Source organism: Montipora foliosa, chromosome 11 (assembly GCF_036669935.1).
Source record: "Montipora foliosa isolate CH-2021 chromosome 11, ASM3666993v2, whole genome shotgun sequence".
NCBI lineage: Eukaryota > Metazoa > Cnidaria > Anthozoa > Scleractinia > Acroporidae > Montipora > Montipora foliosa.
In genome coordinates, this window is record NC_090879.1 from 17,642,410 (window position 1) to 17,662,409 (window position 20,000).

The window sequence follows — 20,000 nt, forward strand, 5'->3', positions numbered from 1 at the left end:
CTGGACTCAGAACGGGTTCAAATTGTGAGAGGAGAATATTAGCATGCAAGATAAACAGGCTATGCCTTATTAGTATTCTTTATATAAAGAACACTAACGAGGAGTGTTTTCTCAAACTCATTAAGCCAACCAGAGCGCCCCATTTGGGTCAGGTGGATGACTTTGAAACTCAATGAAACACCAGTTGAAAATCACTAGTATTTCGTCACGTTTTCATCACTAGAGATAAAATTGTTTTTTATCTGCATATTCAAAGATTACTCAAACACAGCTTAACATGAATCATTGTGAACTCAAAAGTGACCAGCTCCCAACGTCAGTGGCTTCATAGCTCAGTTGGTTAGAGCATCGCACCGGTATCGCGAGGTCGCGGGTTCAAATCCCGTTGAAGTCCTGAAAAGTTTTCAGGCTTCTCGACGCAATAGAAATTTGCGCTCATCACTGCGAGACAACATGGTTTCATTTGATGAATCATTAACTTTTAATAAAAAATGGCCAGGAGAAACAGTTCAAATTTTTATAAACTAACAAGCGTAAGTCATTTGAAATTAAAGTTTGCAGTGACCCAAACAGACTGGCATAGTATCCATATCCACATTATGAGAAACTTTTTCTACCTTTCGTGACACGAACTTAACTGCTAGAATCGACACTAATTGTCGCACTTACTGTTGATGATTCCAACTTAGGACCTAGTATTGCTGATACATTAATCTGGTAGACTTCGGTACTGCTCTCTCTACGCAAAGTTCTTCTTCCTCGATTGTTTTCGGGAAGCGAAACCTTCCTTCGACTATTGCAAAAACAATATGTAAATCACTTCAAGTGTTTTTCAAAATCGATGTTTATCTCGTTTTTATTTTTCAGGTTTTATTTTTATTTTTCCCTATGGAGGCCCTAGCCCGTTAACGAAATATCTGATCTTCGGATGGAAAATGATAGACATGCATTATTCGCCTTAACCCGACAGGTTTTAATTCAGTGGACCAAGCACTTGACATTTTTTGTTTTCCATTTTTCTCAGGTCGCCTGTTGTCGAAGCAAATTCCTCACAGAATCTTCCCGAGGACCAAGAATTTGTCAATGAAAATTCACCGTTAATTTAAAAGCTTAATCAATTTAAATATACAATCGAAAGTTTAGGGTACGTTGATGTAAAAAAAAAAAAATGAAACATACATATCATTCTATTGAACGATATTTCGAGGGGTAAAGAATGAAGAAAATTTAGGTACTTCACGGGTTATTCTGGGGTCACCGTCATTGTAGCAAACTTTATAACTTGCAAATCTTGTAAATTTTTAACTATATTCTCATAAACCATATTTAACATCCCAATTCGCTTTTTGGCGATTTTATGAATTAACGCTGCACATGAGTTTTTTACCACCATGGTTTACATGACTATAATAAAGAAATCAAAGTACACAATGTCGTGTCCTTGCAGTACGTTCCGAAATACAGTCTTTCTTGCTTGGTCCCTCATCTTGCAAACCCTCTCCGTTTATCCCTTTTTTTTGGGGGGGGGGGGGGATTGCAGGGGGGGGGGGGTGCAGGGAGTTAAACTAGTGCGTTTTGACGTCATTTTCTCCTCGACCCAGCTCTCTCAAGATTTTAAAGTTAGTAATGGCGGACCAATAAATAAGAAAATTCAAGCTAAAATAAACAGGTGTCCTTTTAAAATCAGAACTTAAAACTTGGGTGAGTTAGTGTTTAGTTAACATAGTTTTGAAATCCAAAGGAAAAACAAAATTTTTTTTGGTCGTAGTACCACTTTAAATAAAGTTCCTTTGCTTTCCTTTCCCTTTGCAAGCAAAGCGCTTTTCCTCAGCGATCTGAACTCCACTTTCGGTGCCAGTTATGTATGGCACAGTTCAAGTGCGAGGATCACTGTCGTAATATTTGAAAAATGAGGCGTAAAAAACTCCAATAACTTCTGAACCATTTCAAAAACCCGCAAAGGTTCATTCTCAAAATCATGGTGGTATATCCTGTGGTCCCTTTAAAAGTAAGTTCTCATCCAGCAAATAACTTTAATTTGAAAGTGAGTAAATACACTTGGAGAATAGGGTTGTCCACCAGATGCTCCAAATTTTTTTTTTAAATAGTTGGTCCAAATATTCAAGAAAAATGCTCAAAAGTCAGTTTCTCCAAAATTTTAACGTTGGTTTTCGTACATTTTCTACAAGAAGTGGCTAATTTTCTAAAAACAAACTGTGTGGTCTGTGATTCTTATCACAAAGCATGTTTGAGTATGTTGCGAAAGAATTACTTAGTCGCATCGCCTTGGTGTCATGTTCCATTGTCCACCATTTTCATATTCACCGGCCTTAGTAGGTCTGTATAGGGAAAAACTATGCCCGAGGTCTCGAGTAGGGCCCAAGGCCGTACTCAAGATTTCCCCTGAACGAACCGACCAAAACTGGTGACAGGCGCGTAGCGTGGTCATTTTTTCAAGTACGCACAAGTATATATGATCTAGAAACTTAAGTAAAGTGAAAAATACTGCGTTCTTTATTTCTTGTTCGAAATAGTTGTGTGAATACAAGCAAAGAACAAAGCGTCATCCCCTTATTTTGAGCCAACTTGGCGCAAACAAAACATTGCTTTGGTTGTGCTAGCGTGACTGGAATTGTCAACAACTTTCTCGGAATGTCGCTCCTTTGTCAAGAACGTTCTTGGAACGTCGCTCCTTTGCAACTTCGCCTTTTTGTTGCACGCTGACCAAACAACACTGCATTGTTTAGTGTAAAAAAGTACAATGCAAAACTAAGTGAGAACATGGTATAGCTTCTGTTTTAGTTTTTAGAATTAAATCAAAGTCGTGTTTTCATAAGGAAATCTTGGTTGCGTACAAGTAAAAGTTAAAAATAGAAACAATTGCTTAAAATTTCCAAAATTTTCTGGTCACTTCAAGTACGCCCGTGCGTATTTGCGTAAAGGACGCTACGCGCCTGGGTGAATAACCTGTTTATTTTTTTTCCTAAAAAGATGTGCTGGCTGGGAACCATTGCTAAAGGCTGGCCTGCGATACTTATTATCAAAAATGAAATATCAGGAAATACCGCAATGATCGGTTGATTCTGTTGACAATATTTAATAATTTGCAAAGCAACACTGTTTACTTTTAAAAGGCTTTAGAAACTTTATGTTTTGAAGCTCATCGCACAAGCTCACGCAACCAGGGCTAGGATTCCACCCGGGCTGACGGGCAAGATAGAAAAATTCCGCCCCTTCCAGAGCCAATCGGATTGCAGGATTCGAGGAATTCCTCCCGCTCACGCATTGAGAAAAATAATTAAATAAAAAGAATCATGTTAATAAAGTTTATTCAGATTTCAAGAGACCGTTCAGGGAATATCGAAGCCTGTGGGCCCTGCATCGACTCATAATAATACATGGAGAGCAAGAAAGGAGAAATTTAAAGACGTTTGCAGACAAGGGCGTTCGACTTCATCTTTTGAAATAACTTGTTGAAAGGCTGGAAAACTTTATCTGGTGGATAAGTCACTACCCGACAGTATAGATCCGTGCGAAAGTTTCAGTATTAGCTCATGAATATGCACACTCTGAGCACATGTGTGTAAAGGCGTTTATGAAAACCTGTCACCTTTTACCGTGGAGTATATTTTATAATCTGGATAGTGACTTATCCACTGGGAAAACGGAGTTATCCTGCTTTTGAACATCTGGAAAGAGATCTTTGTAAATCGCGTATGGGCATAGTGCTAAAGAAAGGATCTTCATAGGTACAACACCTACAGTGTACCAAAAGGCTTGTGTGCATTACTGATCATGTTTTTTAAATCCCATTTCCAAGATTACTTATTTGAGTGGTAGTGAGGCGCGAGACATACGGTCTTTCTGTCTGTTGAATGAGACCATTCTATAACATGTCATGCCCATGTTGACAAACCATGAAACACTTGCAGGTATAAGGCTGCCCTTTTGGCTAGGCATTGCAACAAAAACGCCAGTGGTGCCATTATCTCAACTATCCCTATTTCTTCGCTAGGCTTCATCCGTCAATTCGTTTGCTGTTTTCACTGACGCCGGGGTTTTCGACGTTGTTACGGGTTGTCATAAATACAGCTTTATAAGTTCATCACTGACAGCAGACGGGGTGAGAACTCCGAGATCGGTGAAGAGTAGTGTAATGTAAGAGGGTGGAGTGTAGTCCACTACTGGATGATTTCCATTGCATGATGAAACCTCTGAGTACTGGAAAACGAATATGAAATCAGTTATTAAAAAAAACAAAAAAAAAAACATGTAGCCATCGCCAGACTTTGCTGCATTGCAAAGCTACGTTGTGAGGAAAGACAGCAACTGGAGCACAACTCAGAAAAAGCCCGCCAAAACAATAATGGTCGATATCTTCACGATTTTACAACTGGTTTAACAAGTTTTGCTGGTTGAAATGTTAATCAACCAAACAAACTTAGCACTGCCTTTCCCAACAGCTAAACACATTCACACATAACGAAACCGACCTGAAACGGTCACAGCCCGAAGCTGTGAGGGAAACTTGATTCACAAAGCTCACCTTGAATGAGTTAGGTACATCTTCTTGATTAAGTGGATACAGTCGAACAAATTTAAAACTTTCCGCCACTACATAAAAAGGTTTATTGACTGCCTTGGTCACCACTGCCATTTGATAAGTACCAACCTGATTTAAACAGACGACAAAGTCACATAATCCAATCTTGGCATAAATTACTGATTAATGCACGGCCAAATCTACAACTTGATAAACTTCCGATAGTAAATGCTCCCTTCAACAACTTCTTTTATCCTATTCATTAGGTCGTGCCAAAATGCACAGGGTCCAATAAATTAGAAGTCCCTTCATCCCAATAAAGAAAAAACAAAAGAAAATTCCCCTTAATTATTACAGATGTATATCTGATATAGTCTATTTTTCTGGCCATGAACATGCTTTGCCGAGGTGAAAACCGGGAAGTAATTTGTGTAGGTACAACAATAAAGGGAATATTGTTAACGTTACATTCAGATTGCCTCCTTATACTGACTCATTGCCCCCGCAGGGTTTTGACCTCTCAGAGGCAACCTAGAAGCCCCCGTGTAAAAGGGGAAAATAAGTAAATTAATATGTAAATCGTTAGATATTGAACAGGGGAAAGCAATCTCGATTTGCTCAACCGAGCGCGCAAGGTGGTATCGGGATTGTTCACCGAGTTCGCGAGGTGTTCTGGTTAATTCTCAGTGAGTCACGAGACAGAAAGTCACAAGGAGCATCGACATAGCTTCCCTGCTAGCAGAGGTCTCTCACGGCGAGGCCAAAATCATAAACGGGCGACCATTTGTCAGACATAAATGAAAGCAGAAACAGGGGCGACAGACTCGTCCACAAACTGCTAGACTCAACCTCAGAAAGCAAAAGTATAGTCTCAGTATCAACATTTTCAAACAATCTTCGATCATTTTTACAACAGTTATTCACAGATAATAATAATGATCAGCGATCCGAATATAATAAGCGAGTTTTGTTCTTAATTTATGGTATTTCAAGGTACCGCGGTCGTGGAAAGAACCACAAGGATCAAAAAGATGACAATGAAAGACGACCATGACGATGACGAAATGTTGCCTTCTAGTCATTGAATGTTCCGGCGGCCCCGTTCCTGTTTTACTATCATAGTTTCAAGGCATTTTCCAAAATTACATGTATGTAAATTGCTTTTCAATTGATAGCGCATCAAATAAACATTGATGGAAATTAAAAATAAATGCTGTTTGTTGTTGCCCATCCTTTCCCTGCATCTTTCACTTTCATTTACCTACCTAATTACAGTGTACATGTGCAGCACATATGAACTGGAAAACACCTCAACTGCCATCTGTATTATCTTAGGCGGGGGCAGATGTAGTGAAAACTATTACTAGTTGTATGTCACATTCTGGTAACCAAAATAATAATAATAATAATAATAATAATAATAATAATAATAATAATCCAACATCTTACTTTGTTGATGATACCACCACTTTCAACCACTCCCTCTGCACCCACCAGGACTAAATCAACCTTTTCCATAATGTACCTATAAACAAAATATTGCACTCACTTTATACCTTGGAGGCCAAAACTGTTCAATTATCATTGATGCATAGTCTTCTCAGTAAGGCGGGAAGGCGTATGCACACATTATGAGTGTGCAAGAAGTATGGTTATAGTTTAGATTCTCTATACCACCTTTTTCATAGTTTGATGATACCTCTTTCTACTTCTGGCAATTCAGTATGGGTGTTGCAAGTTATGATAAGCATCTTTCTAAAACTGATAAGTTTCAGAAAAAGAGCAGTTTATTTGGGCCTCAAGGAGGTAAGGAGGCCTCAGCTAATAAGTTATGGAAAACCAACACAACTTTTACTGAAGGCCCTTTGGCAGATCTCATACCACACAGTAAAACAAAATTGCCAAGGAATCGTGGTCATTCCTATGTACTTCCTTAGATTAGAACCGAACGTTTTTTAAAAACTCTCTTTTATTAATACAATTTACTTATGTGTCTTTTAAAATCTATTTGATTTTATGAAAAACTGTAATCCAGAACGTCTTTTTTTGAAATTAATAAAGATCTTTATTTTATTTATTGTCATTTATTCATCTTCTGGAGGAAAATTTAAACATTCAAATTGGCAGAGGCTCTGAAAGACCTTCGTTCAAAACTAGGCCTAAATTTTAAAACAAAATTTGAAATATATTGCTGTTGAAAGCTTTGCAAATTCTTACCCTACAGCAGAGTCCAAAATGACCGTTGATGGAATCCCAAATTCTTTCAATTGGTCTTGCATTGTACAGCTGAAAGAGAAGGAGGAATATCTGCAGGTAAAACCCAACTCTAAGGTGATTTTTCAATCTATTACTAGGCTTTGGAAACATGACATAGTCTGTTTAAGTATCCTGAAATCTCAAATGCTCCTAAAAATTGCTACTGTATAATTCAAGCTCACACAGAGGTCCAAAGATACAGTCGACTCCCGATGACTCCAACCCTCACCAGCTCAAACGTTGCGCCAACTCGAACCAAAATCGATTCTCCCTGGATTTCCATCCTACATTTACTGCAGTTTTACCCTTGGTAATACAAACCCTTGATACCTCAAACCTCCCACTAACTCGAAGCAATAATTATTTTCGTTTCGCTTCAGGTCATTCTCTATATATTTTAACCCTCAATAACTCGAATCACGCCCGTGAATACATGACAATTAAATAAAAACAAACAGTGTACTGCAACTGACTATTTCTCGAAAAAGTAAATGGCATGAACTCTGTTAGTAGTAGATCGACTTTGTTTGCTTTGAAAACCGTTTGCAAAGTTCCCAGTTCCTCGTCTTTAATACAACTTTAATACTTTACTTCCCTTGCTGCTTTGCTTTGTTTTGTTGCATGTTACCTTGCGTTCTGATTTCTACTGTAATTTAGAAATGAATTGGCCCCTTTTCACTTGATTAAAAATTATTGTGTATGAATAGAAAAACAGTAAACAGTGTCTTTTCCTTATTTCGGGGCCTTTGTTTTCAACTCCAGATAACTTGAACCTTTTTGAATTTCCCTTGAAGTTTTGAGTTTTCGGGAGTCGACTGTATGTGAATCTAGAAATACTCACCCTGATTTATCAGGGCAAGATTCTGTGATGTAAACATTTAAACGCTTCTTTTGCTGGTCAGCCATCTTCAAGATTTCCAACACAACTCTGGATCGCGAGTGTGTTAGAATAGTCTGAAAAAGATCCATGTTTACAGTGTACTTGTGTCAGCAAATACACAAATGTGTTGGTACCATTATCAACAATACACTGTCAATGCATTAGAATCAGATAGAGTCAAAGTTGGTTTGATTTTAACACAAACCAAAGGGTAGTTGACTGCCTTTTTTTGGGAGCAGGGCTGGCGCAGTGGTGAGAGCACTCGCCTTCCACCAATGTGGCCCATGATCGATTCCGGGATTCTATGCCACATGTGGGTTGAGTTTGTTGGTTCTTTACTCTGCTCAGAGAGGTTTTTCCCCGGATACTCTGGTTTTCCCCTCTCCTCAAAAACCAACATTTGCAGGCGTAGCTCAGTTGGCTAGTGCATGGCTTTTGGAGCAAGGGGTCCCCAGTTCGATCCTCCATGACTTCAACGTCTGTTTCCACTTTCCTATGACCCGTGTAGCTATAGATTTTAAATATCCGTGAAACGGAGCACTGACAGATGGAGGGGGGTAAAAGATGCACCGTCGGCTTCCATTGATACCAGTTTCACAACTGAAGGAACTACGGACGTTAAAGTAAATTGACTTTACTTTGACTAACGTTTATCGTAGAGCGCTCAACTCAATCGATTGAGGAGCAATAACTATGACTTCACAGAAGTTTAGGTTTCACGAGTAACTATCGTTTTAATGCTACTGAACTGTTTCGTATGGTAAAAGTACCACACTCATCAGGCAGTTTTAAAGACTCGTTAAAATTGCCTGATGAGTGTGATACTTGTACCATACAAAACAGGTCTGTAGCATTAAAACGATGGTTACTCGTGAAACCTAAACTTCTGTGAAGTCATAGTTAAGGCCATCCCTGGCAAACTCAGTTCTTGGCAACCTGTCAGACAATTCTGAGTGCCTATCTAAGGCAAAATTTTAAAATACACAAAACAGTAAAGGAAAAAAAGCAATGTTATCACTAAAACATTGCTATCTTACCGCTCCATCTTTAATAAATGAATGGCAAAGTTTAGCAATTTTTGTCCTTGCAGAAGCAGCTCTTTTCAAATACAACTGTCCTGTTGACAAGTGAGTAGATCATTAATTGACTTATAATGATTACTGAAACAAGATGTCATTGATTTTGTCCAATTTTTGTGATGTCAGAGTAGAACCTGAAAAAATTGTACTTGCTAAGTTTGACCAACAGTTGACTTTAAAATTCTAATTTCGAACAAATGCCACTAAGTCAGAGCAGACACACATGATCTTGAAGTGTGTAACTTGCAACTCTTTTCCTTGGAACAAAGCCAGGGATTTTAGGACACCAATGTTTTGCCCAAATATGGACAAAAGTAAGATTGATGCTGCGCACGCGAGAAATGCATGAGCTACATTACATCCAAACAAGGAAATTTTTTACACTCAAAAAACCTCAGCTCTGAAACAGAGTTACCAGAGCAAAGAAGGTTGTTGAAATGAAGGTTGTTATAACCAAGGCACCAATCAAAACTGGACCACGTAAAATGAAAAATACACGTTGTAGTTGTTTACCTCCATCCAATGCAATAAACATGTGAACAAAGTTAATTAAATTGTTAGACATACTAGGGTCCATGTTAATTTCCTTTCTACCCCTTCCCCTTCACAAACTTGGTTTACCTCGCACAACAAGAACTCTCTTGCATTCTTGAAAGTCCTGTAAAACAGTATAATAAGTAACAATAATATTATATTCCATGAGCCTTGTTGGATGTGAGTTGAAAATAACCCATCTTGAACCCAACACAAACACACTAAAATTTGCTTCCATAAATTTCCAACTCTGAACTGATTCAGTTTTACAAGAAGACTGGAAGATGTTTTAATTTTAAGAAAGAACATTCACGCAATCATTTTTCATTATTGTTAAGTCATATGGTGGAGGTGGTTATCACGTTAAATCGCTGCTGCCATGTTGGTGGATGAAAACAAAAGATCTCTCATCATCATTAGCTCCTTTTGTTCGTCCACCAGCAATAATATACATGTATGATTATTCTCCCGGGGGGGGGGGGGGGGGGGGTAATGATTTATCAATTTTTTTCTTAAACTGGGTTAAATGTCTTAAACAGGGTATCAAAAATCGGAATTCTGTCTTAAAATGGGTAGGAAAATTAGCTATATTTGTCTTAAACAGGGTCAGGGTATGAGGGGCTGTGCCGTACCTCCCCACCCAGGGATATGTCGAGTACCCCCCCCCCCCCCCGGGATTATTCTACACAATTTACATCATTGTTATCTGCATCTCTAGAGATTGGTTGCAAACCATCTCCACGTATAGATGAGTTGATAACCGAGCCGAAAGATCACTTGAACAATAATACGTACAGGGTTGTCAAGTGAAGCAAGTGTGATAAATCTGAGGAACAGTTCACATCCTGATGAAATAGAAGCTACTGAACCTTCTGTCTTTGTCAGGACATCAATCACTGACTTGAGATTTTCTCTCAGCTCAGAAAGGGTGTCAGCTGCAACAATTGAAAGAACAATAAACTCAATAAAGTTTTTCAAAATGCAAATGCATGGGTAGCCATTTTCATCTTTTTAATTCTCTCAAGCATAGACAAACAACGGTATTTAAACATGAACAGAAAACATTGTCATGCAAAAGTGCGGAAATTAAACCCTTGTCTAAATCTGTTTTCTTGTTTTTCTCACAGACTGAGAGATCACGATCAACGATTGAGTCATGCTATGAAGGACTATTTATTATATACATGCGTTAAAACTCATTTACTAGCCCTTGGCGATTTTTCTTCTTTGTAGCACTGGCCGCTTACCGGAGTTTTGGTTCATGAATTCCAGTAACGTTTGTATTGCTGCTACCGCTGTTGACATTCCTGGATCGTCCACCATACATTTTTTAAAGAACTGCACCGCGGCTGTGCGTCACAAGAATGAACAACAATTACGAAAACCGTCTTTTTTATGCTCGAGAAATCCAAACTTTGAAAAAAACCTACCCTCGTTATCCATTTCCAACAGGCTTGTTTTGTTATCCATACACAACATCCTTTTTTCCTTTAGAGTTTGTCACTGACCATCGGTTTGGGGCGCAAGCGCGACGCGCGAGTATGGCGAGCCACTCGTGCACGATGCCAAGAATCGATGATTTAATAGCAACAATTCACCGAAGTGGAGGTGGCTAGTGGTGCCTAGTGGTGGAAAAAACGTAGCCACCGACACTGAGGTGAATAGTCATTTTAGTATATACTCAAACAGGGAGATAATGTAGCACAAAAAGATGATTTTAACTCATTTATTCCTGCAAAGATTACAACATTTTTGGGCCCAAATTCCGCGCGAATTGCTCGGAGGTGAATAGCAAAGGATATCGGGAGTTTGAGTAGCCAATCAGCGCGCGAGTTCAACGCTATCCACTGTTTTAGTATATACTAAAACTTCATTTCTCTACAATGGAAATTTTTCCAAAATTAATTGTAATAATATAATGACGTTTTCCGCAATCCACAAGTATCTCTCCGTCGCGATCTCACCAATATCCTTCTCCAACGAGGCCCAGTTGATCTGCCAATCTTACTTTCCCAGAGTAAATACAGTCGAACCGCAATCATCCGGACTTCGATTATCCCAGTTTTCATGCATATTAATTAGTCATATTTTATGATCCGCAGCAAAAACTTTTTCCTTTAAATCTGACAGATGCGTTTCGTGCTCACACGCGCCATAACTAAATGCAGTGCATTTCACTGAGCTCCCCGACAAATTGGAGAGCGATGAAGGCAACAAAACGAAAATAATTGAAAGTGGCACATAATGAACTGCGTGATAAAGGCCTCTAGCAAAGATCAGTTTTGTTTTTGGCTCATTAATATTCATATTTTCACTTATCCGGACTCGCGTTTTTTGTAACCTGCGATCAAGCGTACTTTTCTTGAGACAGGGCGCTAAAAAGTACTTTTCGCACCATGTCTAAGGAAAAGTACGCCTGATCGCAGGTTACGTTTTTTGCGGACTATACACCATATTCCAAAAATGGCCGTCATTTTAGCATTCTTCCGTTTCCATGCAAATTGGCCCTTATGGCCACAATCAATCAATCAATCAATCAATTAATTCTTTATTTGATAAAGCAGGTTAAAGTTACAAAAATTACAAAGTAATAGTTGCATCGGCAGCTATCAGCTGATGTGGACCTGCTATGTAAAACTTTTTAAAATACATGAAATAAAATATGGACTAAAACAATTACAATTACAATTACTCCATATGCCCAATTACAAGAAAGCTGCCATAGGGATAGGATAAGAGATCTTGGGGAGACACTAAAGAGTGTATCCCTATCTCTCTACATACCACATAACAGTACTTCTGTAAGCATTCAATATTTAACCTTGAACGAGGCCATAAGGGCCAATTTGCATGGAAACAAAGAATACTAAAATGTCCATTTTGGAATAAGGTGTATTCAGCCAGTCTCCACGAGTCCGGATAATCGAGGTTTGACTGTACCAGCTATCAGAATGCAGACAGAGTGACACCCATGTGTTGTGTTAGCATCAAACAGGACCTTATTTGCTACTTGAACAAAGGGCTTCCGGTTTCCGTCTCGTTTTTGAAAACAGATATCTTCCCTTTAGCATTGGAGGTTATTCATTTGTTAAGATAAAATCTGATCAGTCAAAACGTCTTAGTCAATCGTCCTGCCTTGACTGTCATGTCGCTCGAAGAAGAGGAGAGCAAAATGGAAGTCTTAGCGCCAGCGAGGAAGTCGTCGCAATTGCAATTTGATGGCCTTTTGTCCATGGTTGGTGGTTTCGGTCGTTATACGTTTCTTCTGTATGCCTTCATGAGTGCAGTGTCTATACCCATTGGACTGCAGCAGCTTGTTCAAGTCTTCTACGGCGCTACTCCAAAGAATTTTACCTGTGTTTCCTTGTCGTCTTCGCAAATTAACGAGTCATGTCAAGTGCGAAAATGTTGTTCAGATTGCGTCAAATATGACTTTTCTGGCCATCTTACCAGTGCAGTCACTGAGGTCAGTCAACTTGATAGCCATCTTAACTCTAAGTGGTGTGAAACCGAATAAGGAAGGATATTATTGTCATGACGCGAATTGTTTTTTCCCCGGTTTAAAACAGTAGCGCAATATATCTGATAGCCTGTTGTGATGTCGCAATCCATTCTGCGAGTGAAACAGCCATTCGGCAGCCACGCCGACAGAGTCTTCAGTGGCAATGAGTTGAAATAACGAGCCGGATTTTTATTGGATTGATTGAATGTGGCTCTGTGTTCTCTAGTTTAGCCTCTGAGAGTTGGTAGTGGGTAACTTTGGTAGACACATAAAAATGGCCAGTCTTACTGCTATCGTTAATTCTTGCTAGACTACTTTTATTGAATTAGCAACCTACGCTCATTAAAAACGCATCCTCTTTGAAACCGTTTTTCTGAAAAAGACGCCATTCCCTGGCTTTGTTACCAAGTCAGCTCGCTTATCATTGACTCGATCAACAAAAAGCTCGGTATTGAAGGTCTTTATTGTTTCAGGGGGGAGAGGGGGGTGGTGTTTTTATTGACTGCTCCTATCTCGTGAATATGTTTTCCGTTAAAAATTTGACCTATTTGTAGAGTAAGTTTAATTCAAAACTTTCACTCATATCTATACCCTATCTCGTACGGCATATTTGCGATAAACCCAATGAAAACTTAGTTTTCAAGTCTAATTTTGCGTTCTTCCCTTGTGGGTACAGTGTTCAATTGAGGGAAAATTTGCAAAAGTAGCAAATTTGATGATATTCGGTTTCTCTGCTCTGTTTATTTTAGAATTATTTATATCTGAGTTAGAACGCTTTTAAAAAATACGCGGATTCTTCAGTTCAGGTTTCAAATAATCGTCCAATTTCTTTTTGGAGGACCGTTAAAACAGAAGCCAGCCAGCAGTGCGTCAATAAAAAGAGCAACATCTTGTCATAACGGTACATTCATAGAAGTCTTCTGCAGTCCTTGGGTTATCCTCTTAATGTATTTTCTTCTGAGGTAGCCCATTAAATGTAATTATCGTTTGTGGAACGGATGAATGGGAAACGGGGTAGACGGACGAATAAAGCGTTTAAATATTTACTATCATCTCTTTTTGTCAGTGGGACCTCATTTGCGACAGGAAACACCTGAAAGCGGCGACCCAATCTGTATATATGGCAGGACTGTTGATCGGTTCAGTTGCCTTGGGCACTCTGTCCGATCACTTGGGGCGGAAGACTGGTGTTTTTCTTAGCATTTTTCTTATGGTGAGTAAATAAATATTGACGATAATGACGATGATTACAATGACTACAATGAAGACGATGGCGAGAATTACAACAATGGTGACGACAATGACGATTAATGACGACGACGAAGATGACGATGACGATGACAATGAAGGCCACAATAGCAATAATTTTGAAACGATGACGAATAATAACAATTAATGTTGACGATATCTATGCTGAGGACGATGACGTCAATGATTGCGATGATGACGATAATGGCCCAGTGGTTAGGGCGGTTGCCTTGAGACCCGGAGATCCCGGGTTCAAGACCCGCTCTGACCACTCGTCGAATTTGTTCCTGGTAGTCCCTGGTTCAACTTCCCAGCTGCACTTGTAAATAGCCAACTGGTTTGCCTCCGGCCAGTTGGGATTCTTAACAGTTGTTGTTGTTCTGTTCCGTCGTTTCGTTAAGTGTGTTTCATTGGCCCTGAAAAGCCCCTATGGGGAGCGGTCAATTAAGTATGTATGTATGTATGTATTCTAAAGTACAGGATACTATGATGATGATGATGATGATACTTATAATCTGTGTTTCAGTCTGTGTCCGGAACAGTATCCGCCGTAGCTGACTGTCTCTCACTATTTTCGTTATTCCGTTTCTTGGCTGGCGCTGGTACAGCGGGATGCCTTCTTGTACGGTTTGTGTACTGCATGGAGATCGTTCATATTAACCAACGCACTGCTGGAGGAATGGTCAACAACATGTTCGTCAGTCTTGGATTTATTTTATTGTCATTGCTGGCTTATCTTATCCGTGAGTGGAGGTACCTAATGTTAGCCGTGTCCTTATCAGGCGTACCGCTGCTGCTGTGTTGGTGGTAAGACACTTGCACTTTATATTGTACAAGCTCACAATACCCGGCTGAGGCCACGCAGCCTCGTTTCCACGGTCTCTCCTTTCTGCCTCCCTTATCGTTGAGGAAAGGGAGGCAGAGAAGAGAGACCCAGGCATCGAGGTTGTCCCTCACGATTCGGAAACATGTTTGGAAGCTTTCTTCTAGCATCTTGTTATCTTTCGCAGCACATAGTTCATATAACAGAGAGAAGTGATCCTCGCACGTATGTGGACAAGATGGTTTAAACGGGATTCGAATCTGTGACCCATTTGATGTCTCAGATACTTTCTGTTCCATGAAATCAAAAAAAAAATTCTCATATTGACTTTAGCTTTTGGCCAAAGTGATTTTTGAAAAAAAGGTGAACTTCATTTGCTTTTTCGCCTCTTAATGGGGATCTGATTCGTACCCTTAAATTTTAGTTTTTCTGGCTTAGCATCCGCTGAGAATTGGGGAGAGTTTAAAAGAACAGGAGTCGCATTTGATTCACGCCTTGAGGAGTTCTTCTGTCAGAAACTCAAAAACGGTTATCGGAGTATTTCAGATCGGAATTAATCAAAAGGAATTTATGCTTATTGCAAATAATCTCTAGAGATTGTTAGTAACAGACCATTTTCGAATTCTCACGGCTGGACTGGATCTAGCATGAAATGAAGGCTACTACGGGCAAGTCTTTTCAAATGCGAATTAATTTGCCCGCATTAGCCTCCATTTCATGCTAGATTCAGTCCAACCGTCAGAATAGGAAACTGGCCTATTAAGGGCCCACAGACGGATTTTTCGCTCGTTGCTGAGGAAGTGAAATGTTACTTCCGGTAACTGACGTCATCATATCATGAGCTGACAAGAAAACCCACTCACAAGCAAAAGTCACCGCACAAACTGTTGTTTCCATCGAAGGTTTTTCCTCGCCCTTCCTCGTGCTCGTTCTCAGATCAACTGCGCATGCGTAAACGAACTGACTTCCGGTTTGAGAAAAAAAGCTTAAGTTCCGGCGGTTTTTAATTGAATTAAACTTTTTTACATGGCACGTTTCACCCCCAAACACAAAATATAGCTAAGCATTTATTTTTTAAAATCATCTTTTTTGAAAAAGTTATGGGTATTTCAGTATCGTTTATGTCTTTAAAAAGAACATTTTTCAAAATAAAAAGAAAACCATGCTTGGCTGGATGCAAAAACGAATACTAATTATCAAACCATCGATTAAATACCCAAATTGCGTAGCACGGAGACAAATTTGGAGTTTTCTTTTATTGGTCACGTGACCATGGGCGTGGTACGATGACGTCATATTTAGGGTCATTGGCTTACATAAGTTGGAAACTGACCAAAATAATGCCAAATTCTTTCAAATTACTTAACTATTACATCCTTAGCAACGCACTCCAAAAAATAGGTCAGTGGGCCCTTAACATAGGGGGAAACTTCATCATAATATATAATTTCACCATCCAAAACAGACTACTGCCGATGGGTATAAGATCACTTTGCTGTGACAATGATTTCGCCTCTTCTCATGTTGTTCTTTATGGTCAGGTACATTCCAGAGACTCCACGTTGGTTAATAGCTAAGAACCGTTTAGAAGAGGCTCATCAACTTCTCTTGAACTATGCAAAGAAAAATGGCAAGCAAGTCGACTCCACCCAACTCAAACACGCTATCCAGGAATTCAAAAAGGAAGTAGATAAAAATCGATGTGAAACCAGGAAGAGCTATGGGATACTGGACATGATCAGGACTACGAAGCTCAGGAAAAGAACCATCATTTGTGGCTTTAATTGGTAATTGTGGCAACGAAAAACTAATTGTTCCCGTGGGGATTTTGCCTAGAGGCAAAATCCCGAGAGGCCTCGTTGTAGCTTGCGCGTATGTAGAGTTACAGGGATATGCTATCACATATCTGCATGGTATACCACAAAAAACTCTCGATTTGCAAGAACTAGCTAAGCGCACGGAATAAATGGGTAATGATGACGTTTTCACAGCAAATGCTCGCAAGTAAATCTTGGGTACTGATAACGTTGAGCAGAAAACCACCGAGAGCATGGGCCCTGGGAACGTAACATCACCATCAAGGATGTATCTCTAATCGGAAATCTTCACTTATGGGTATTTTAAAAGAAAGAGAAAGCTTTTGTCCGCCTTTGTCCTCAGTCCGTTTTTTTCACAAAGGTGTCGTCAAGTGACTAAATTATCTCACGACAAGGATAATTAATCCTTTGGTTTGATTAGGAGACGCTAGATGATACAATTGGGGAAACAATTTGTCAATTGACGAACATAGTACAAGCACGCACGAAGTTTTTTCGGGAAGTCGGATTTGTCAGACTCAAATCACTGTTTAGAGATAGAGAGACTCAGTCTACAACAAGCAAGTGTTGTTAGAAAACGATTGAAGACAAACATTAGTGATTCTTAAAGTGTTTACAAGGCAAAGGGAAACGATCGGTGTAGTGTAAACTATGACTAGTGTGCATAATTATGCAGAGGATATAATAAAACGTCAATCCTACAGTTTGAAAAAAACGTAAAAGCGTGTACCTTGTACTATGTTTTGCACTACTCTGTTCTGCTTTTTGTTCTAGGTTTGTAAATGCCTTAGTGTTTTTTGGAATCAGCCTGAATGTTGGAAATTTGGCTGGAGATATGTACCTGAATTTCTTCATCTTGAGCATTGTTGAACTTCCAGGCTCTCTCCTGATGTGGTTCTTTATGGCAAGGTATTCTATTGTTTTGCTTTTAAAACACCATCAAACTTATACTATCCTGCCTTCTGCCGATAAACGGTAAAGGTAAAGTCACTGCTTACGAGCCAGAAGGCCCATCAGGCCGGCGCTTATCTCCGGTTTCAGTAGCATTAAGCGACTAGGAGTATTTATACTCCCCCCTGGATGGGATGCTAGTCCATCGCAGGGTTACCCCCAGCATTACGCCGGTACCCAATTATACACCTGTGTGGAAAGAGGCACCGTGAGAGTAAAGTGTCTTGCCCAATAACACAACGCAATGTCCCTGGCCAGGCCCCGAACCCGGACCACTCGATCCGAAGTCGAGCACACTAACCATGAGGCCACCGCGCCTCCCGCCGATAAACGTAATAGTCCCTTTTGTATCTTATAATGTCCCCAGACATCCCACATGACTCAGCTTTGGTTGCCCTTGACCCAGAAGAGGTCATGCAAGAAATTGTTGACCGTTTCTCTGCAGCCGCAACTGACTTTGGTTGAAAAGCAACAGAACTCCTCTACCAGCCCCCACCTGATGAGAAGACTACTGAAGACTTTCAGTCGAGCATACTGGTCAATGAGTGGCGCTGAAAACCATCGAATCCTTTACCTACCTTGGCAGTACAGTAACTGCTACAAACTCATCAGACCTGGAGGCGGACCGAAGGATCCAAAGCGGCCACAAAAGCCTATGGTGCTCTGTACAAGCCTCTCTGGTCATGCCATGACATCCGGCTCCCAACAAAGATCAACGAAGATCGAAGTGTACAATGTTGCTGTCCTTCCATAGGCCACTTCAGAAAATACCATAATTCTCTTTGTTTGTCCCCCAAAATTTTGAAAAAGTATTGTTTTTGTTTTCTCTTGGGACCATTTTAAGTTCCAAGAGAAACTTGAAACAATGCTTGTGCAAAATTTGGGGGGACAAACAAAGAGTAATATGGTATTTTCTGATGTGGCCTATGTCTGCTGCACTCTGTTGAATGTATGGCCCTCTGCCGGAAGCTGCTGCATATTAAGTTACAGCATAAAGTGCCAGAAGTAGAGGTTCTGAGACAAGCTGTTACGGATAGCGTGGAAGCCCTTATAACAGCCGCTCAGTTAGGATGGGCTGGACACGTGATGAGGATGCCAGATGAGCGCATGCCCAAACTGCTGCTCTATGGAGAACTGCAAATGGGAAAAAGGAAAACTGAGATTCAAGGATGTATTAAAACGCCACCTGAAGAGAAGTGGAGTGGACTTTGCCCACTGAGAGGAACAGGTCCTGGACCGACATAAATGGCGAACTGTGGTGCACAACTCGCGTACCAGAGAAGAGGAGAGCAGACGAAGTGACTGCGAAAAGGCACACATAGGAAGACACTGTGTTCCGGACCACGATAACTTTCCTTGCGACAGCTGTGGACGCCGATGCCGCTGAAAGGCGGCCCTAATGGCCCACAAACGAGCCTGACGAACATAACTGCCAAAAGGACGGTGCCTACTATTGTTATTGCGCATATGTTCTGCGAATCTCGAGATACTCGGATTTCCTATGGGTGGTGTTTATTACACGGAGATATTTTTGCGCGGTTTAAAACCATGCGGAGAAAGCAGAACTTAGCAAGTGATCTTGGTATCCGAAAAGAAAATTGGGGATAGCCACGCATTGTTCAGAGACAATTAAGCTTCAAATTGGAAAAGAATGCCATATGTTGCTTTGTATTTTTAATCTTTTACAAATATTGTTGATTAATTATCTTCGAAAAATGCGGGGTTACTCCTAATTTCCTTTTTGGATTTCAATAACACTTGTTAAGATCTGCTTTTCCCGCATATTCAGTAAACCGCGCAAAAATACCTTTGAATTAGTAGGCACCGTTCTCAAAAACTGAAATCCGGATATCGTATTTCCAGCATTTTCATTGGTTCGCCGGATTCAGGCTATCAGGCTATCCCATCTGGAGCTCAGATCTTTTCCGAGTTTCCAATGGACGCACTTTTCAACCACATATAGATCATGACGTAATCTTGCTTAAGTTTTCGATGTACAGAATGAAATAATACAGATTTGTGACTGTCAGTCGCTAAAGTGTTTTATCTTTGCTCTTTTTTTGCAGATTCGGACGTCGTATCACTTACGCATCCTTCATGGTATTTGGTGGTCTTGCAGGGATACTGGTTATAGCCGTCCCTTCTGATGAAGGTTGGTATCGATGTGGTAACGTGGTGTTGCCGCAAGAAAAGTCCGACTCAGATTATGCGGTTTTTTGCGTAATTGCGTACACCTAAAGCTATTCCCTGACGCCGCTCAACTCAATCTTTGACAGTGCAAAGTACGAGTTGCGCGTATATTAATAATAATAAATTTCATTGCCCTCTAGGTTACCGACACATCGTCACAGCATTGGCCGTTATTGG

The 20,000-nt window shown here is 40.1% G+C and overlaps 3 protein-coding genes across 6 annotated transcripts in view; 2 read left to right on the forward strand and 1 right to left on the reverse strand.

The window, feature by feature from the left end:
• The window catches only part of LOC137976535 (solute carrier family 22 member 15-like), a 30,560-nt gene extending 29,048 nt beyond the window's left edge, over positions 1-1,512 (forward strand). For all 3 annotated transcript variants that reach the window (XM_068823910.1, XM_068823909.1, XM_068823908.1), the window contains exon 12: positions 1,025-1,512. In XM_068823910.1, the coding sequence (XP_068680011.1) occupies positions 1,025-1,106 (82 nt within the window). In that variant the 3' untranslated portion in view covers positions 1,107-1,512. The remainder of the gene's footprint in view (positions 1-1,024) is intronic.
• A 1,800-nt stretch (positions 1,513-3,312) lies between these two features.
• Positions 3,313-10,972, reverse strand: LOC137977782 (translation initiation factor eIF2B subunit alpha-like). The gene is made up of 10 exons (XM_068825113.1): positions 10,723-10,972; positions 10,540-10,641; positions 10,088-10,227; positions 9,380-9,416; positions 8,717-8,796; positions 7,641-7,753; positions 6,761-6,829; positions 5,993-6,068; positions 4,547-4,672; positions 3,313-4,221 (listed from the first exon to the last, which is right to left on the reverse strand). Exons 1-10 carry the CDS (start codon positions 10,769-10,771, stop codon positions 4,081-4,083), a joined length of 933 nt encoding a protein of 310 aa, XP_068681214.1. The 5' UTR covers positions 10,772-10,972; the 3' UTR covers positions 3,313-4,080.
• Positions 10,973-11,825: 853 nt separating this feature from the next.
• Positions 11,826-20,000, forward strand: part of LOC137977780 (organic cation transporter protein-like) — a 16,545-nt gene continuing 8,370 nt past the window's right edge. For both annotated transcript variants that reach the window (XR_011117881.1, XM_068825111.1), the window contains exons 1-7: positions 11,826-12,758; positions 13,861-14,007; positions 14,569-14,849; positions 16,407-16,652; positions 17,457-17,591; positions 19,700-19,785; positions 19,964-20,000. The exon at positions 19,964-20,000 is cut by the window's right edge and continues 72 nt beyond it. Coding sequence is in view for 1 of the 2 variants with exons in the window: in XM_068825111.1 (XP_068681212.1) it covers positions 12,438-12,758; positions 13,861-14,007; positions 14,569-14,849; positions 16,407-16,652; positions 17,457-17,591; positions 19,700-19,785; positions 19,964-20,000 (1,253 nt within the window). In the remaining variant the exon portion in view is untranslated. The remainder of the gene's footprint in view (positions 12,759-13,860; positions 14,008-14,568; positions 14,850-16,406; positions 16,653-17,456; positions 17,592-19,699; positions 19,786-19,963) is intronic.